Source organism: Passer montanus, unplaced genomic scaffold (assembly GCF_014805655.1).
Source record: "Passer montanus isolate IOZ18808 unplaced genomic scaffold, ASM1480565v1 scaffold34, whole genome shotgun sequence".
Lineage (NCBI taxonomy): Eukaryota > Metazoa > Chordata > Aves > Passeriformes > Passeridae > Passer > Passer montanus.
Window position 1 is genome coordinate 7,333,679 of NW_024368152.1, and position 19,544 is coordinate 7,353,222.

The 19,544-nt window shown below is 38.4% G+C and overlaps 1 protein-coding gene across 1 annotated transcript in view; it reads right to left on the bottom strand.

Annotated features, from left to right (window-relative positions):
- MBOAT2 (membrane bound O-acyltransferase domain containing 2) overlaps window positions 1-19,544 on the bottom strand; it is a 94,497-nt gene that overhangs the window by 30,826 nt on the left and 44,127 nt on the right. Inside the window, exons 4-5 of the mRNA XM_039715656.1 lie at window positions 4,866-4,961; window positions 430-485 (exon numbers count right to left, since the gene is read on the bottom strand). Of these exons, the coding sequence (XP_039571590.1) occupies window positions 430-485; window positions 4,866-4,961 (152 nt within the window). The remainder of the gene's footprint in view (window positions 1-429; window positions 486-4,865; window positions 4,962-19,544) is intronic.

Sequence of the window (19,544 nt, forward strand, 5' to 3'; positions counted from 1 at the left end):
CAAACTAGGGAAGTGCTCAAGAATTAGCATTTTAAAACAAAAGGTGCTCAACATCTGAAATTACATGTGCTTTTTCTATCCATCTGTCAGCAACAGAGGTCTCTGAATCTGGAAGTTCTTTAGTTAACTCTCACAGTCAATACCCCAGCCCAAAAGAATACCATTGCTCTTTAGACACGGACTCCAGAAGCATCACTGGACATCTGGTAAGTCCTATCTTCCACACAGTGTCAGCATTTTTAGAGCTTCTGTAGAGTCCAAGCAACATTTCTTAATACTTTCATTAATAAGCATCAATGAAACAACTGAGACATAGGAATTTATTTTGCCTTGAAACACAGAATTGGTCCAAAGTAATTCACTGACTCACAATGAGTTTTGGTAAAATTTATTTTGTATGGAAATTAAACATAAGTAAAGAAATCTTACCATCATGAATCTCAAATGCCAAACTAGTGATCTTCTGTGTAATTATCATCATTGGACTGTCAAAAAAAAGGGAAGAAGAACAATTTAGATACAAATTCAGGATTTTCTTTCACTTATAAATACCTGGGGAAGTTTATATTAGGAGTCCAGGTTACTGGACATCTGGAATACTTCTGGAATACTGGAACATCTTCAATGCAAGAACAAATTGTTTAGTTTATTCACTCAAACCATTGCAGAGTTTTCAATGCAATGAGAAGAATTTAAGCCTTAAATGCAGTATTTGATAACACCTGTCTTTTATTGCTGCATTAGATTCCACAAATACAGCTGAAATGTTTCTTATCTATTTTTTACTAACATAGTTTTTTTTTTTACAGGGAGAAGAGTAAAGAAGAAAGGACAAAGCAATTATATTCATTAAAAGATACAGCAGCAGTAAGCAAAGGACAAGGAAATTATAACAAAGTTGAATATTAAACTTTTTGAAAATTAAAATAAGTTATTTAGCTATGCAGACCACTTCCATGGTTTCTACTAACAACTGACCCTATCTTTGATTTTTCCATCAAGAGTTATTATTTGCTCCAAGTAAACATACCTGGCAAAACAAAAATCCAGCATAATTATGCTGGCTCAAACAGAGTTCACTTTGTTCTGAATTTAGAACACTTGAGTGAATCTTCAACTGTCCAAGAAATATCCTGCCCTGGCTAGCCACGTCAGTTTTGTACTGGGAAATTATATCATTTTCATAGTATCTAAGAGCTCTTGCCTGATGTGAATCTCAACATTATGAACCCCCTCCCCGGGGCAGGGAAGCAACGGGGAACGCGTAAAGTAAACTACTACCATTTAGAAATTTAATTTGGAAATCAGATCTCAAAAAACACAACAGGGGTTGAATTTATCTAGAAGTATCTGAGCTGGAGACAAAAAAAACCCCAACCAAACAACCAACAAAAACCAAAAAACCCTCACAATAAAACAATAATGCTGTACAATGGACACTTAATTTTGTTCACATCTTGAGTGCACTTGGCATTTTTATAATACATTAAGTCGGCACAAAACACAAATCCAAAAGCCATCAAGTCCCCCTTCCTTAATAGGGCTACACCAGTATTTTGCCATATGGTTCAGTCCATCTAATTGATTTTCCTTTTAGGTAATGACTAAAATGGTTTCAAAGCATACAATTATTTCCAGTCCTCAAAATGCAATCAGGGGAAAAAAAATTCTGCGGTACTACCAGTGCCCCAAAATCCTGATATCAAGACTAGAGTGACACATGAGGGTCATAAAGGAAGAAGACTAAACAGGAACAGATAGTCTTCAACCAAACAACCAACAAAAACCCTCACAATAAAACAATAATGCTGTACAATGGACACTTAATTTTGTTCACATCTTGAGTGCACTTGGCATTTTTATAATACATTAAGTCGGCACAAAACACAAATCCAAAAGCCATCAAGTCCTCCTTCCTTAATAGGGCTACACCAGTATTTTGCCATATGGTTCAGTCCATCTAATTGATTTTCCTTTTAGGTAATGACTAAAATGGTTTCAAAGCACACAATTATCAAAATGCAATCGGGGAAAAAGATTCTGCGGTACTACCAGTGCCCCAAAATCCTGATATCAAGACTAGAGTGACACACAGGTAATGACTAAAATGGTTTCAAAGCATACAATTATTTCCAGTCCTCAAAATGCAATCAGGGGAAAAAAAATTCTGCGGTACTACCAGTGCCCCAAAATCCTGATATCAAGACTAGAGTGACACATGAGGGTCATAAAGGAAGAAGACTAAACAGGAACAGATAGTCTGGTAAACCCCTCATACATTTTTCTAGCATTTAATCTGTAGGCCTGCCTGGTGCTGGCAGAAATCCCCAACTGACTCTAAACATAATGGGTTTTGCTTCTGTAAGCAGACATGTGACAGCACGGGTCCTGCCTGGTGGAAGGATGGAGTCCAGGAGGAACTCAGTCAGCCCTTACATTAATTCCAGCTGATAAATCTGTCATTGTTATCATAGCAGACCCTGGTATTCTATTTCTTTTTTCTCCTGAAGTGGCTATTCCAGTATCATCAAATATTTGGCTGAGAAGCAAAAATCTAGAGACTAAAAGAGGAAGAGTCCTTCCTGGCACAGTGAGGCTGTGAAGCAGGATTTTAACAATCCCTTTTAGGAGCTGGCAGAAAGGCAAAGGAGGCAGCTGGGATCTGTTAGTACTGCAGCCAGGACCACACAGCTCTGCACAAGCAATTGCATCTCAACCATGAGGTGTCCCAGCTTTCTCCACTGTCAGTGCACTGAGACCTTCCTTCAAATTTCGAGCAGATTTTCTCAGCTTGGCCACCTCAGGCAAACACTGCATGCTAGGAGAAATATCTAGGTAAACACACATTAAAGCTCTTTTGGGGCTAACCACTATACAAATTGATTCCAACATCTTTAGAAGAACTTGCTCATACTGGAGCTCAGCAGCTAGTTAGACAACTTTAGGGGTTTTTTTGAGCTTACTCTCTTCCCCCAGAACCAGAGAAAGTTTTTTTTCTCTCCTGTTTTGGAAGTAATCTCTGTCTCGCATCAAGGGAGTATATCCAGTGTATGCCAAAGATTTAATGTGATATACATACATCAAGCTTCCAAATTGGTACATGAAAGAGTGGTTTAAATCTACCATCTCAAACATACAACCAGAGAGTTGGATCTAGGCTTCAGAACAGTTCTGTCCAGAGCACAGAGCTCATAAATCATAGAATGGTTTGGGTTGGAAAGGACCTTGAAAATCATCTACCTCCATCATCCCTGCCCTGAGCAGACACCTTCAATTAGATCAGGTTGCCTCATCCAATCTGGCCTTAAACTTCTCCAGGGATGGAATGTGGGAATATTTGGATGTGTTTAGGCCTAACAGAAATCTCTGAGCTACCACAAACCATCAGAGCCACTTCTGAAAGCAGTACAGTCCCATCTGAGCAATGGTGTGCACAAGCTCTACTAATTGCTTTGAGAATGAGAACAACAAAGTGCAATTACACAGTCAGTTTAGAACTTTGATCACTGCCAGGGTTGTACACTCTGGCCCTACAGTGAACTGGAAGGGACAGCACCTGGATTACAGTTTCACTAGTAATGGTGAAATTAAGTTCAACATCAGTAAATCCAGTGTCTTTATGCATATGACTGTGCTGCAAGCTCTCATTATAGTCAGTGGAGGTGCAGTCCAGAGTCAGGGGCATCTGCCAAGTGACCCAGTTCACGCTCAGGTGGACACTCAGAGGTGGGGCAGCCGAAACGCCCTCCAGCCCCTACTGTCCACACCGATCACATCTCTGCTGACTACAGCTGCAACTTGGATATCTGGCTTGAAGGCAGACACTTGGATGTAAGACAAATGTAGAAAGATGTTTTAGAAGGTAAGAAGATAAAGATGACAGAAAAGATGAACTCAACCATAAAAGCTTTTGGCTTCAGCCTACAAGTTAATTTTCTGGACTACATGCCTGTTACCAATAAAGACTGAGAAGTAACAAGGCTAACAAGTACAATTCCATCACAGGTTATGCTAAACTACAAAGACCACTGCCACTCACAGTATCCCTGGAAAGGACTTAATGCATTATTTTAAGCAGACTACCAAATACTCCTCGTCTCTTTTTTTTTTCTCCCCATCTCTTATATACACTCTCCTTTAAATCAACAAAAGCACTATCACAGCAGCAAACTTGTTTTTAAGAAATGTTGCACTTCACTTCTCTGCATCTGCAGCAGAAAGAATTGCCAATATGGTTTATTTTTTTAATTCTGTCTTGTTCCTAGACAGTTCAAGTTGAATATAGGTATAAGTTCATTATATAATATGAAGGCACACAGAGACAAAACTTTGTTTCCAAGGTCTCTGTGACTACCTCAACACCCAGGTACCTGTCTCCTTAGTTTTCTCGTTCTGGAACATCTAACATAAAAAGAAAAAAAGAATGAAGCTAAAAGTTAAATTCCATAAAACATTCAGATTTTCCTCAAAAAGTGGTATCAGACTATGCCAGGCAAGTAAGTACACCAGACACAATTCAAGGTTCATCGTGTCTCAAGGATGGTACAGACACTTTAATGGAAAAATCAAAGAGAAAAAATTGCCATGGCCACCAAATCCTTTATGCCATTTAGACAGGAACAAGAGGCAACAGATAACACATTGGTGGTTCTAACAAGAACAACTGTTCACAAAAATTCTCAGTTTGTATGATTAAAACACAATTACTCATGTATTGCATGTGTACCAACATGCACATACATGCTCAGCTTTCTCCCAAAGTTTTAAAGATTGACACAATATTGGGCAACCAATAAAAAATCCCCAACAACAACAGATAGAGTATCACTTAGGAGGAAAAGATAGGAAGATTATTTTTTCCTTACCCAGAAAAATCAGCAGAATACTGTCCATAATCAAAGATATAGACCCTAGTAATTTGGCACACAGTGAGGTATCCTAAAGCGAAAACAAAGCAATACCTGGAAAGAAAATGGGAAAAAAATTCAATTAAAAATCATAAACATTTCTCCACTGAATAAAGTACCATTTCAATAGAGTTTAATCTCCAATTATTTCTACGAAATATTACATAATAGGAATCTGTAACATTTCTCCACTGAATAAAGTACCATTGCAATAGAGTTTAATCTCCAATTATTTCTACGAAATATTACATAATAGGAATCTGTAATTACACTTTTATTTATTGCCTGAAGGGTTTTTTTGCAATGTTTATTCTATGCAAGCACATACTTTTTTATTTGAAACCATATAAATTCTATTGTCAGTAGCCAGAATACTTATTCACATAAATAAAGCCTAGAATTTACAATTGTAAGCACCACTGTAAAAACTGAAAGTCCTATAAAGAGAAAATTAATCTGTTAAGGTTGATTTTTTTTCTCTTTTTTGTAGTTCAGAGCTAATTTTTGTCTCTATGAACACAGAAGCTTGGAAAATGATACATCAAATACTTTCCATTGCATGTACTGCTATGTATTCAAAATTCAGTACCACCAATTGTATTGCTGCTGTTTTCAAAGGAACTGAAAAAGGCAAGTAATTTTCAAATACACATATTAAAACATAGCTGAGTGTAAAAGGAACAGGACACCTTTTGTCTTCTACTAAGCTGATCTGAGCAAAGGTAAGAAAAAACATATATGAACTACAAAAGTGTTATAACCTTATAACTAGATGAAGTATGAAAGTGCTATATGTATAACACTTTCATATAGAACATGATACAATTAGTTTTACATACTATTTTCTCAAGAACACACTAGTGAGAACTGATTTGCCAATACACCTCACAAAATCTGCCAGATATTCTTTGAAATCCAAATGGACAGTGAATGCCAGCAGGAACTTAACTAATCCTTTAGGAGTTTAATGTATGAACTGTACAACCTTTATTTCATGTTCACAAGACTGATGTGCAATCCCTGCTGCAGATTGTACAATGCATCCAAAACTCAATTAAAATGAAAATATTCATTCAACAAACTGATAATCACAGCCAGGACTGGATTTAGGTGAACTAGTGAGGGACACTGCAAGACAATTTTGGAACATGACTTTCTTTTCCAGGTAAGTATTTTGCAAAAATTTGTAACGGAAGTCTAAGGTCTTATAAATTCCTCTTCAATCTGACACTTGCTACATAGAACATGTGCAGTTTAACCTTTAGCTGAAAAATGTGCTATATATAAACCATTTGTATTTTAAAGCTTCCAACTTTGAAAATACAGATTACCTTATATACCATTAAATTACAAGTGTTTTGGTGAAAAAAAAATAAAAATTAGAGGGTCTGTTTTAGTGATAGTTTATTTTCTGTTTTCATTAACATTCATAATCCAGAAACAGTTTTATACTGGGAGACGAAGTGGTAGAAAAGTGCTTACAAAGAATACACTGGCACAGGCTGCCCAGAGCGGTGAGAGATGCCCCATCCCTGGAAACATTCACTGTCAGGTTGAATAGGGCTCTGAACAACCTGATCTAGTTGAAGATGTTCCTTGCAGGGTGGACTAGATGTCCTTTAAAATTCAATTCAAACTAATCCACAATTCTATGAAATAAACAATTGTCATCAATGATGAACATGGTAGGGGTTCCTCACAGCATTCAGTTAATACCCATACTGAAGTTAAAGAAAGAGAAGAAAGAAAAACAAAACACCTTAAACTTCTTGATTTGATTCCAAATTTCAGTCTAAAACAAAAGCTGTCTTCTGACAGAGCAGTGTAATTTGCTGCTGTTGCACTCATACACAATTATGAATCTTAACTAACTTCCAGCTATGTCAGCCACAGTTCCAAGTTACACACAGATTGGAAGACTGAAAATTTTTAATTGATGAGGAAAACGTAGGAACTTGCAACCCATACAATGCTTTTCAACTTCCAACTGCATCTCTGAACATTAGTCATGCCACATCACATCCCTTGTTTGTGAGAAATGTCATTTCACCAGGCAAAGTGCAGCAACATATTCTCCCCTAAAGAAACTTTAAAAGATTTATGACAGCTTGCATCATTCCTGTTGTTTCTTCTGCAGGTTTGTAGTGCAACTTACTTACACTAATTCTCATGTAAATCCATCTTTAGTTTAAAAAAAATCAGGTAAGATCTGCAAATGTTTTGAGAACTTTCTAAAGTATTCTTACTACATATTTCCTACTCTCTTCAATGATTCATTCACCAATCCTTAGATCAGAAAATTGAGTGAAGTTTTGCAGAGCTCAACCACATCAAGTTTTACCCAACTATAAAGCTAATTACAAGCTGAACACAAATGCAACAGCTTTACCCAAGTTTCTCCACCTATAGAAAGCAATTGGTCTTAAAAGTCAATGTTACTCCATACTTGCTTCTCACTGTATAATGTTCCTGTGAGCAGAAAGATGAAAGTATTTCACACTGAACATGAACAGCTACAAGCAAGTCACAACATGGTTATTATTACAAGTAACTTTTAGACAAACTGACCTGCAATGAACATTGTGTTACATAACAAAGACACAAAAACATTAATTTAAAATATCTGAGACTAATTCCCAGGATCTTGGTCAATACAACCTTACTTTATCTATCAACAGATACACCATATTCAGACATATCTGGGAGACACTGTAGCACATACCAGAAAGTAGAACACCGTGATATTTTTAACTCCTGATTAAAAGTTTTTAAAAAAAAGAAAGAAATTAAGCAAACAATACTGGATAGCCTATTATACAGAAGGGCTTTACTTGTACAGATATTTAATATAATATTTCAATTCCTTGCAATTTTTAACATTTCAGAACACTAGAAACAGTATGCAATATGTTTTACCCATAAAATTGTATCTTTCCTTTAAAAATAAATGTATCAAGTAAACTACCCAATGTTTTTTAGAAGTATATTCTAGCATATTATAAATGAAGTACCTTAACTATACCCATAAATATTACAATATATAGAAAATTCTAAGTAAGCAGCCTCTCCATGTACTTCTTTACAGAAGATGTTCATCAAGAGAACATCTGTTTAATTCTATTTTTTTAAAAAGGCAAGTTAATCTCCTATTAGCAAATAAAATACATCGTCCTATTCATTATTTTTTGTCAAGTCATGTTTTGACAACTAACACTAAGCAACATACATATCAGGAATTTTCACCTGCATGTATATATAAAACCAAAAAGCATCATTGTATCTCTACGTGTGTGTAAATATACATAGATACATATACAGATATAGGTATATATATAGATATATGTATACACACACACAGATATACAGATATAACTTTCTTCTAGGCTCCAAACATCCTGATGGAATTTGATACACATTTCCTATTACACTTTCTGTTGCTAACATTACACAGAATGACTCCTTAAACACCATTTCTGCTAATGCAGAGAACTTCAATCTCCTCCCTGTACCCCTTTTTTATTGTCCTCACAAGTTTAGCACAGCCAACACAACATTCACAACAGCACTGCTCACTTCAGTGTAAAGTGGTTGGATTTCGTTTGAACAGTTGATTTTTTTTTCCTACAGGCACCAGTGTCACCTTACAATTTCCCTCCACATGACAGCATTGTGGTCTCACTCCAGCTGGCAGCCACTCCCTCACTGCTTCCACCACACACCCACCACCCACTGCGAAAGGGGGGAGTAGAAAGCAAAGGTGAAGCTCATGGGCTGAGATAAGCACAATTTATTAAGTGCAACTAGATAACATAATAATAAATATGCTAATACTGATGATAATAATTGAAATTACAAGGAGAGGAAAAACAAGTAATAGAATCCAAGAAAAAAGAGATGCACAGTACAACTTTTCATCACCTGCTTACTGAGGTCCTGAGGACTGACCTGATCAGTCCCTTTCCAGGTAACTCCCCCCAGTTTATACAGTGACCATGTCACTCTATGGCACAGAATATCCCCTTGGCCAGCTCAGCTCAGCTGTCCTGGCCATGCCTCCTCACAGCTTCTTGTGCAGCTTCTCACTGGCAGAGCATGGGAAACTGGCATGCATCTGACTTACAGCAAGCAACACACTGGCATTTTGGTTGTGGCTAGGTGATATCAACACCATTCTCATACCAAATCCCAAGCATGGCAAAGCACCAGCTACTAAAAAGAAAATAACACTGTCCCAGTCAAAAGCAGGACATCCAGCAGCCATCCTGCCCAGCACATCCCGTGTAACAGGAGGACATAAGGCTCAGACAAAGTGTCCATCTAGGCCAGGATCCAGAACTGTGTCCTCCCCACAGCAGGAGCTCACAGATGCCCAGGAATGCAGATGAGCAGAGCAAACACAAAAGTTGCTTCCCAGTGTTCTCCCACACTCAAACCATCAGCACAGACCCAAAGTCAAACAGATTACCCACGTGTTTAATAACACTCAGCATACTACGCCTCTATCAACTTCTGGCTCCAAAGCACACCCTCACCTTTATCACCCTCTGTTGCTCCAAATACACTTGAGAAAGAGCTGCTAATCTCAACATCTTCAGCATAACCACACACAAATTTGGTAGAAATTAATGAGACAGCAGAACCCACTTATATAAAGCTGCCACACGTTTAAGAATATAAAGATTACATATGTGGTTTAAAGGTAGAACCCCCATATTTTACCTGTGTTCCTCAGAAATTTTGGGTTGCTAGTCAAGAAAGAACATGCACAGGTTAATTCTAGAGCATTGTCTCTGCTGATGAGCACGCTGAGCAGCACACAGATCCAGGCTAACAATCAGCCAATGTATGTTATATTTATGCATAACAAAGTGTGGGAGTTGCATTTTCATTTTACACTTTTGGGGGACTCAGCATCTTAGTTATAAAATGTACATTCCTACTGTACCTATCTCTGTTTGCACAAAATGCAGCAAAAATAGAACTGTGACCTTGACAAAGGCAGGCTTTGAGAGATGTCATAACAGTTTCTGTTATTTCAGGCTCTTCTCACGCAGTAGAAGGACAACAGCACAATATGCTATTTTGCTAGAAGAAAGTTAAATAAACCAATCAACACAGGGTGCTTTTTTACCATCTAGTTGGCACATACTACAGATTTCAGCCTTGGAATAAAGGCTTCATGTCCAGTCAAGATCTACTTCTTCCACTATGCTAAGGAAAAGTACTTTTTTTTTCTTTAAGTATGTAATTATTCCATTTCAAAAGGCAGGCCTAGACACCACGTAACATTATACTGCATTGATTTTTAGAAAAGGTGACAGAATAGCCTCTGAGTTTTCCCAAGCCCTGTGCTGAAAGCTGCTGCATGGGTTTGCTTGTTTTTCTACAGAATATGCCAAATTAAAAAAAAAAAAAAAAAAAGAAAAAAAAAAAAAAAGAAAAAAAAAAAAAAAGAAAAAAAAAAAAAAAGAAAAAAAAAAAAAAAGAAAAAAAAAAAAAAAGAAAAAAAAAAAAAAACAAACAAAAAAAACTAAAAGAAAAATTAAATTCTTTCCTCTAGGGTCAGAACTGAATTCTTATTAAAATCCAGCTATATTAATTTTTAAATTCTAATGATCATAATCAGTTTGCATTGTTCACATAGATAAATGCAATTCTGTGCAATTAGAACATACAATATTTGCTTAAAAAACTTCAAAGAGAAAAATGTACATTAAAAAAAAGTCCAAACTGTCAAAGCTAAACATCTAATTCTGCAATCATCCATCACAAGCCAACAGAAATACTGGTTAGAATTAGCTTAGTTTTGACTATCTGAAAGCCTCAAGGTAAGCTACTCTGCTCAATCTGCTTTTTTTACACCAAAAAGAGTTGCCTATTTCTAATTTTTTAATGTATGTGTTATTGACATACATAATTGGTATTTCTTAGGAAACAGATCTGTTTTATGATGTAAACAATAACAGCCTCAGAGTGTGTGTGCCTCTAAAATACAAGCAATAATAATCATTTGCCCACTCAGAAGCTTCTGATTCACACACTAATCTGTCCCTTGTGATTACTTCAAGTGGAGATCCAAAATGCATTGAAATAAACAACAAATAAGAAGACAAAAGCAGGCTGCCTATGAGCCCATTTCCAGAAAAGCATTCATACCATCATGCTTTGGTAATACGCAATTTGACTATCACATTCCACCCATTTCCAACTCTCAGATGTAGATTTTTGGGTCTGGCAGCCATTTTAAAGCAGATTTAACAAGTGGACAGAGTTCTCCAACATTCAGATGCACCAGCAGCCCGACACCACCCACGGCAGGAGAGCTGCCCCAGCCCCAGCCTGCCTGTCCCAGGGCCCTCGGTGGGTTTTCCTCAGCCACAGGGCAAACCCCACCCAGCCCCTCATCCAGACAGGCACACCAGGCTGGGCACACGAGCATTCATAGCTCAATTCTCCCAGAACCTCTGGTGGTGGCTTGGCTGTTTGTTTACTGCAGATCCGCTGCTGACATTATCACTCGACTAATGTATTTTGATGTTTTGCTACATAATGGCAACATAATGGTTTGGTAAAGTAAATCTTTACCAAGCTAAATTAAATGATCATTCCAGTAATAGCTGCAGGCCATATTCCAAATGCAACATTAATACATGATAAATGGAACACAGATATTCTTGTCAAAAATGCATGCAAAACTACTTTGGATCTTCCACGCGCTCCCTAATGTTACATTCTCTTGCTCTCCCCTTGCTCCCTTCAATTCTGGAACATCTCAAGGACAAGGAGACCAGCTTCAGACTTAATAAATGAGAGAAACATCATCTAAAAGAGAAGACAGGCAGGAGGGAGGGTGCTTTCATGTCTTCCCTGGAATGGAAGGCACATATTGTGTGATTCATTCTTCCTGTAAGACTCCAAAAGGAACACTGAATTAGGAAAGTGGGAATAAAAAAATATTTGTCCCCCTAAAAAACTCAAAGCTGAGAGCTGATAGTTGACTATGTCCAAAATTTAATGTTAAACTGAGATGAGACCTGAGGGGTCACCTAAGTTCTCTCTCACTTGAAAAACCATATCGTGTCATATCAACCCCTATTTCTGCAATCACTTGAAAGTATAACAGTAAACAATGCAGATAAGAGCACCAAGTCTGACCTTTGCATTTCAAAGAGTTGACAATAATATAGAGCACTTAAAAACAAAAAGAAGAAAGCATACCAGCTTCACAACACAAAATCTGTAAAGGCAGAACTCCAGGATGCTGGAATCTGCCTTACAAAACCCTGATGAAGGAAGTAGAATCTTGAGATCTTCTGACATAAATGAGTACTCATAATTCAGAAAACAAATAGCTGACATGCTGTGAATTTTCATCTGTTCTCCTAGCTTTACAATGTTTCAGCATCACAGCATGCAAGTAATTTTATGCTTCCTCTTTCTTCTATGTGATACACAAGGAATTTTTCTGCAAACACCAGAACTGCTCCCAGTATCATTAATTTTGCAAACCAGCAGAAACCCATACACCACAGAGTCAGAAAACAGTCTCCTATTAGGAGTGTGGTAGCAAAACAACTTCTCAGAGTATTTTTAATGAAATAAAAATGTCATTACAGAACACTGACAATAATGGGACTACTGCAAGTGCTATTTTAAAGAACAGCCCTAATAGTCACAATGGTTGAGAAATTATAAACTAGAACTGCTAAGTACAAAATATTTTGTAATAATTCTATTTCATTAAACCAGTGTGCTTTATACAAGAACTCACAGGTAGTTTAACAGAACAATTTTCTGATGGCAAAACAATAGCAAGGTCAATCATTAAACCCATCACTGCTGTTAACTCGGCATTTGGCAAGTATCATCTTGGATGAAGATAAGAGGGAGCTGTTATTTCCATTCACCCACTCACCACTCTGCTCCAGCCACACACCCCCTCGTGCCCCATGCACATGCTCACGTTCCGTGGGGAAGGAGCAGAATCCCAGCAATTCTCAGCCCTTCAATCCCTGCTGCAGCCCCACACCTTCGCCTTGAGACACCACTGAGGCACAGAACTGGTGTGGCTGCAACACTGCCAGGAGAGAGAGGCCAGGTTTGCTCAGCCATGAGGTGATGCCAGCTGGAATTTGTGTTCAGCCAGCCAGGAGACATTTTCTGCATGTGTTAAGGATGGCAGCAGCTGGGGAACACACGGGCTATGATTTGCTGAGAAGGTGGTTGTGCAGCCAGAATCAGTGCACAGGGCAGCCAGCAGATTAATAAACAACCCAGCTCCCTGCATGCAGCATGCAAAACAAAAGGCCACAGGAATCAGATTTAGTTACAAAAACCAAGTATTTTAATGATTCCAAGACCAAAGGAAGGCCAGCAGTTTGTGCTAACAACCTAACGCAGCTGCATTTTCTTTTAAATTATTTCTCAAAACAAAATGCCCTACAGAGGTATTTATATTTCCCATCCTATTTCTTGCTTTGCCTATAGGAAGGAATCAAACAATTCTGGTTTCAGCAGGGTACTGAATCAAGTGCAAGCCCCACAGCTGCTCAGACCTGCACCAACAGTGCAGCCCTATACCTTGCTGAGCTATTGACACCATCTTGCAATCAGACATGTCTCAAACAGCATAATGGCTGCAATAAATCACTTTTGAAACAAATAAAACCATTTCTGAAAAATACAGTTTGCTTAAAACATAGCATAAATGAAACACCTGCTTTTCTCCAATGTTTAACATTCCTCTAACCTGGAAAGACCTATCCCTTCAGATGACTTGTTTCATTTCTGTCCAACCCCCATCCCCCAGCTAAGTTAAAGCACTGCTACAATGTCCTATCTTCGGCATCCTTTAATCAATGCATGCCGATGTATATAACATTCACATGATGCATCAGCGTCACCACTGTCACAGTGTTTGTCATATGGTCCTACAGAAACACACGCAGAGACCCAAATCAGCTGTTTCCTGCTCTCAGACAGGAGAAAACCTGTGGGTAGCTCCATTTTCTTTGCTCAATGATGAAGCCTGACACAGGAATAGATGATGGCAACTTCTATTTTCGTGTAGATTTTTCTCCCGCATGTGAGAAACACTAATGACTATTTCCAGGGATGAATTTGAGATACGCCACAAAAAACAATGATACACAAGGAACCCCATTATGAAAAAGCCTTGCATTTATTTATTTTATTAAAAGCCTTTGCATTTATTTATTTTTCATGCTTCCAGTTAGTAACAGAAAACCAAAAACAAAACCCCTCAACAAACAAACACCACACCAAAAAAAAACCCACAGCAAAATAAACACCTACTCAATGACAGTCCAAGTCATGGCACAATCACTTATGACCTACTTCAACCCCAGGCAAACAATATTACACAAAGATGTATTTATGATATTTAAATTAGAAAGTAACTATGTTGCCCAAGTATGCATGTACCTATTACATATAGTTGTATTTATATAACCCATACCTTTTTATATTTTTGATTTATTGGAATAATGTCTTGATCCTATTTCATGCATATCTAAACTTGGCAGCACTTCTGGCTACCATAGCCACTAAACTGCTTGCACTATGGTTTGTCACCTGCCTGCTCTTCAGTGGAGACAAACAAATCACGCACATTCATCATTTTCTAATACGCTTCAAACATTTCCCTTTAAATGCCCAGTGCAATCAAATTATCTCACAATTTATTTTTAATAAGAGAAATTTAAAAATTAGAATGGCTCAGGTTATTGCAGACAAATTAATCATATGACCTGGCCTTCACAGTAAGTTGTATGAAGTCAATACAACTAATAGATACTTTTGGGTAGATTTAATCACAGTATATGCTAGCAGAAGAGGCTACATTTCTGTAAAAATGCAGTCATCATGTCAATGCTAATAAGGAACTTCAGGTTGTTAATCAATTATCCTTTGAGATATGGGATTAAAACAATGAATTATTCACCTATATGTACACCCATATTACTGCCATTTGTCTATCACTTTTCATCAAGGTGTTCCATTACCTTCCTGAGTTATTTTCTCTTATATATTCTAATGTAAAAACTCACTAGTATACCTCAGCTTTCAATTCACTGAATTTACATAACAGAGAAAAGCCATTTAAGATTCTCTGAAGAAAATAAATAATCATCAACTTTACTTCAACAATTTATTTCTCCCAGCATTCAAACACTTTTCATACTCACTATCTGGAAATTTCTCATACTAATGGTTTCTTCTGTTTTGTACAAGTAGGGATATGACCAAACACAATGAGCCATTCTTTATGCAGGTTAAGACCTTTCTTTCTTCATCACAAACAGGGTGTCCAAACAAATGAACTTCTCACTACCAAATCTTTTGCAACACCTATTTACCAATGAAAAAAATCTGCTGCTGCTAGGAGGACTGCCTAGAGACAGTAAGTTACACACGAAGAAGGCATCTGCAATCGTTTTGCCAGCTCAAAGCGTCCTTTGTGAAAATTTTTATTACCTGAGTTCTTTTATCTACAGGTAGCACAAAAGTCACAAGAGAATTCTAAAGAGACATGTATGAATTTTAAACCTAAACTACAAAAAAGAGACTAAGAAGGGAGTTAATCTTGAGTTGTACTTTTCATAACTGGTACTATTCAGCATTAGGAAATACACTCAAATTTTTTCATCATTATTGGAGCCATTATACAATGAAAAATTTAGTACTTATTAAAAGCCAAATATTATCAATTCAAAGTCTGTTAAACTCAGAGCAATAGTTAAAAGAGTCGTTTATAAGAAATAGCTTACACCTTTTTGTTCATAGCAAGAAATACACATTACATAGATATAGAAGTTGTTTACTATGGTTACAATTGCAAAGGTCCCACTGCACATCAGACAATTCACCACACCACCGCTGAACAGCCAGCACAGAAAGGCAGAATCAAGGAAGATAAATGGACTCCAGCAGCCTGGGAAACCCATCACAGACTCATAATATGATTACAAACAGGTGGTTAAAACCAAGATCCACAAATGCAGTGTTCCTCTTTATACAGCTGTTCTCTAGGCATTCAAATTCCCATTGTATGGATCCATAGAACCTTGGTATTTACTTGCTAAATTTACAGAGCTATTTCAATCCCTCTGACTGCCCCATCTATATAGCACCTACAGAAACACCTGGTGTACAAGAGCATTCTGTGAGCAATGGTGTTATAGATTACAATTCACTGAACTGAATTACAGGATCACAGAATACCAGATTAGAACTACCTGATCCAACCTTTCCTGGAAAAAGCACAGTCTAGACAAATAGCCCAGCACCCTGTCCAGCTAAATCTTGAAAGTGTCCAATATTAGGGAATCCACCACTACATTGGAGAAATTATTCTAATGCTTGATTGTTTTCACTGTGAAAAATTTTCTTCTTATGTCTAATTGGAATCTTCCAAGGAGTAACTTGTACCCATTACAAGTCATTTTTTCCCTTTTTTTCCAAAAGGAACCATATGAAGTCTCCATTTTCTCTGTAGCCACCCTTTAAAATCTGGAACATGGTGATAAGGTCTTCCCTGACTTTCTTTTCTCAAGACTGAACAAACCCAGTTCTCTCAGCCTTTCCTCATATGGCAGGCTGCCCGGTCCTTTTACCTTTTCTGTGCCCCTCTCTGGATCCCCTCCAGCCTGTCCACATCCTTTTCTGCAGGGCAGGGACCAAAACTGAACACAGTGTTCCAGATGAGGCCTGACAATCACTGAATAGACTGGGACAATGACTTATTTCTCTCTGCTGATGATGTCCCTGACCAGCATCCTGTTGGTTTCCTTTGCTGCAGCAGCACAATGCTCACCCTTGAGCTGTTGTCGCTCAGGACCCTTTCCCAGAGCTGCTCCCCAGACAGGCAGATGCCAGCCTGTGCTGCACTCCTGGGCTCTGCTCTCACGGGACCTTACACTTGCCCTTGTTGAACTTCACAAGGTTCTTGTCAGCTCATTCTTCCAGCCTATCCAGGTCTTTCTGCAGGAAGACAGTCTCTTCCAAAGTGTCCACTTCTCCTTTGTTTCATCTCATCTTGCCAATTACATTTGAAGATATTAAAATGCAGTGAGCCCAATATCAAGCCCTGGGGGAATCAATTTGGGACAGGATGCCAGTTTGAAGAGGAGGCATCTATCACCACATGGCTGAGAGTGCAGTTTCTCAGCCACTTCCCCACCCACTGCACAAATGGCTTGTCTAGGCCATCACACATCAGTTTCTCTAGGAAAAGGCCACAAAAAATGGTATTGAAAGCCCTGGAGAAATCCAGGTAGATAACATCCACCCTTCACTCCCCACCAACCAAGCAGGCTGTTTTGTCATAGAAGGCAATCAGGTTTGTCAAGCATCATTGCTCTTGGGGAATCCATGCTGGCTTTTCCCAACCATATACTTCATCTGACTTATGATAATCTGCAGTAGGAAGAGATATTTTGCTTTCCTAAATGCATCTCTGCACACCCTGGCAACATCCTTGTATTTTTCAACAGGTGTGCAATCACTTTTCCATCTCTGTTACAATTCTCTTTTGGTTTTGAACACACTCAGAAGCTCACAGTTAAGCCAAGGGGACCTCTTTCTCTGCTTACTTCCCTCACCTTTGAGGGGGATGAACTGCTTTTGTGCTTCCAGGAAAAAATCCTTGAAAAACACCCAGCACTCACTAGCTCCTTTATCCTCCATGGATCCCTCCCAGCTGAGCTCTGAGTGAGCTGAAGTGTGCTCTTCTAAACTCCAAAGTTTTGTTTCAGTACTGCCTTCAGCATGCTCAGCCAGATCCCAAACACCACAATATTGTGATCACTGCCACCGAGGCCACGACTAACTGAGCTATTGCAAAATAGGTTTTGTCCATTTTTGAGCAGTGCCTCACTCCTGGTTGGCACATCTAACATTTGTATGAGAAGCAGTTCCCTGTGCCTTCCAGAAACTTGATGAATGACACATCAACTGCTGTATGGTTCTTCCAACAAATGTCTGGATAGTTGAATCTGCCCATAAGAACCAGGTTCTGCTGATCTGAACTTTGCTTAAGTGCCCCAATATTGATTCACTGGCCCTATCATCTTGGTTTGGAGGAAAATGGCAGATATCTACTGTAAGACTCGCCATGAGGACAACTACTCTGAGCTTGGCCCAAAGCATTCAAAAGGGCCTCCATGATCACCACAGATGGCTATTACACATTCAAGACTCTCCTTAAGATAGAGCACAACAACTCCTCCTCTTCTTCCCCTACCTATCTTTATAAAATAGGTCACAGCTGTCCACCACAGCTCTCCAGACACATGACCTGGCCCACCATGTTTTAGTTATTTCTATGATATAGCAACTTTGTGGCTGCACAAGGAGCTCCAGCTCCTCCTGTGCCCCAGCTGGATGTGATGATGTGAGCATTGCCACTTTGGACCCAAACCCTCAAGTCCTTCACTTGAAAACCAGCCTCACCCAACTGGTCAGCCTGCTGTCAAAGATCCCCTCACCTCTTCCACACTGGTGGATCGCACCCCTCCATAACAGACTACAGTCATCAAAGAATACCCCATTGTCATAAAGCCCAAACCCTCATCATGGCTTCAGCCACAAAGTGAGAAGTTATCTCACACCATACATCTATTTCTGGCTGCACCCTTTTCTCCAACCATCAAAACAGAAGAAAAAGACACCAATACTTTTCATTTGGACACCCAGGGCTCTGTAGTTTTCCCAGATTTTAGTTTATGCTGAACTGCTTTATGGTCACTATTACAAGAACACCTAAACACTAAACTTGTCTACTCTCCAAAACAAGTTTTTAATTGAAAGGGTTTAACATATTTATAAATTGTGTTCACATTAATCAAAATCACTAATTCTCGGATAGAACTTTTAATTTTATTCTAAGCATGTGAAACTGTACACTGCAAGCCTTCAAGACTAAAAATAGTGTGATTGCCAGTCAGCCAGAAATTTAGAATGCATCCAGAAGCTCCTACGCTGCACTTGCCAGGAATGTCAAGACTTTGAAAAATCACATACGTTGTAACAGTCAAGACAAACTAATCTGTAACACAAGCACACAGAACACTCTGATTTTTCATTATTGTGAAGCCTGGCAGTATCACTGCAGTTCAGCATCCTTCTGTATTTTCATTATAAACCAAATCTGAAGAAATGTTTCAGCTAAATGTGCTTGTCCTGGTCTACATGCCTTAAAAAAACACAATTTAACATGTTTGGGGATTATGACACTTAGTAGTGACTTGAGACTATGAAAGGAAATTGACAGTATCTTTTAAGTAAACAATTTCATACTGTTTTGGTGACTGAAATCTAGAGGTACCCACGAAGTCTCATACCAGAGTAATGAGAACTCCTCCATGAGGGGTTTGGATCAGCTGTATTATATTTATGTACAACAAAACATGGCGAGTTTATACACCTATGTTTTGTCACTAGCTGTTTAATTAAATATGTGTTCACAATGTGAGTACATCTCATTGGTTGATCTTTAGACCACCAGGTATCCATCCAGCCAGGGCTAAATTTCAATTGCTATTGAATACACGGAGTGCTAGCCCTCAAATAACTTACAATGCTCTTGTGCTATTAGTAATCACTCTCCTCCCACTT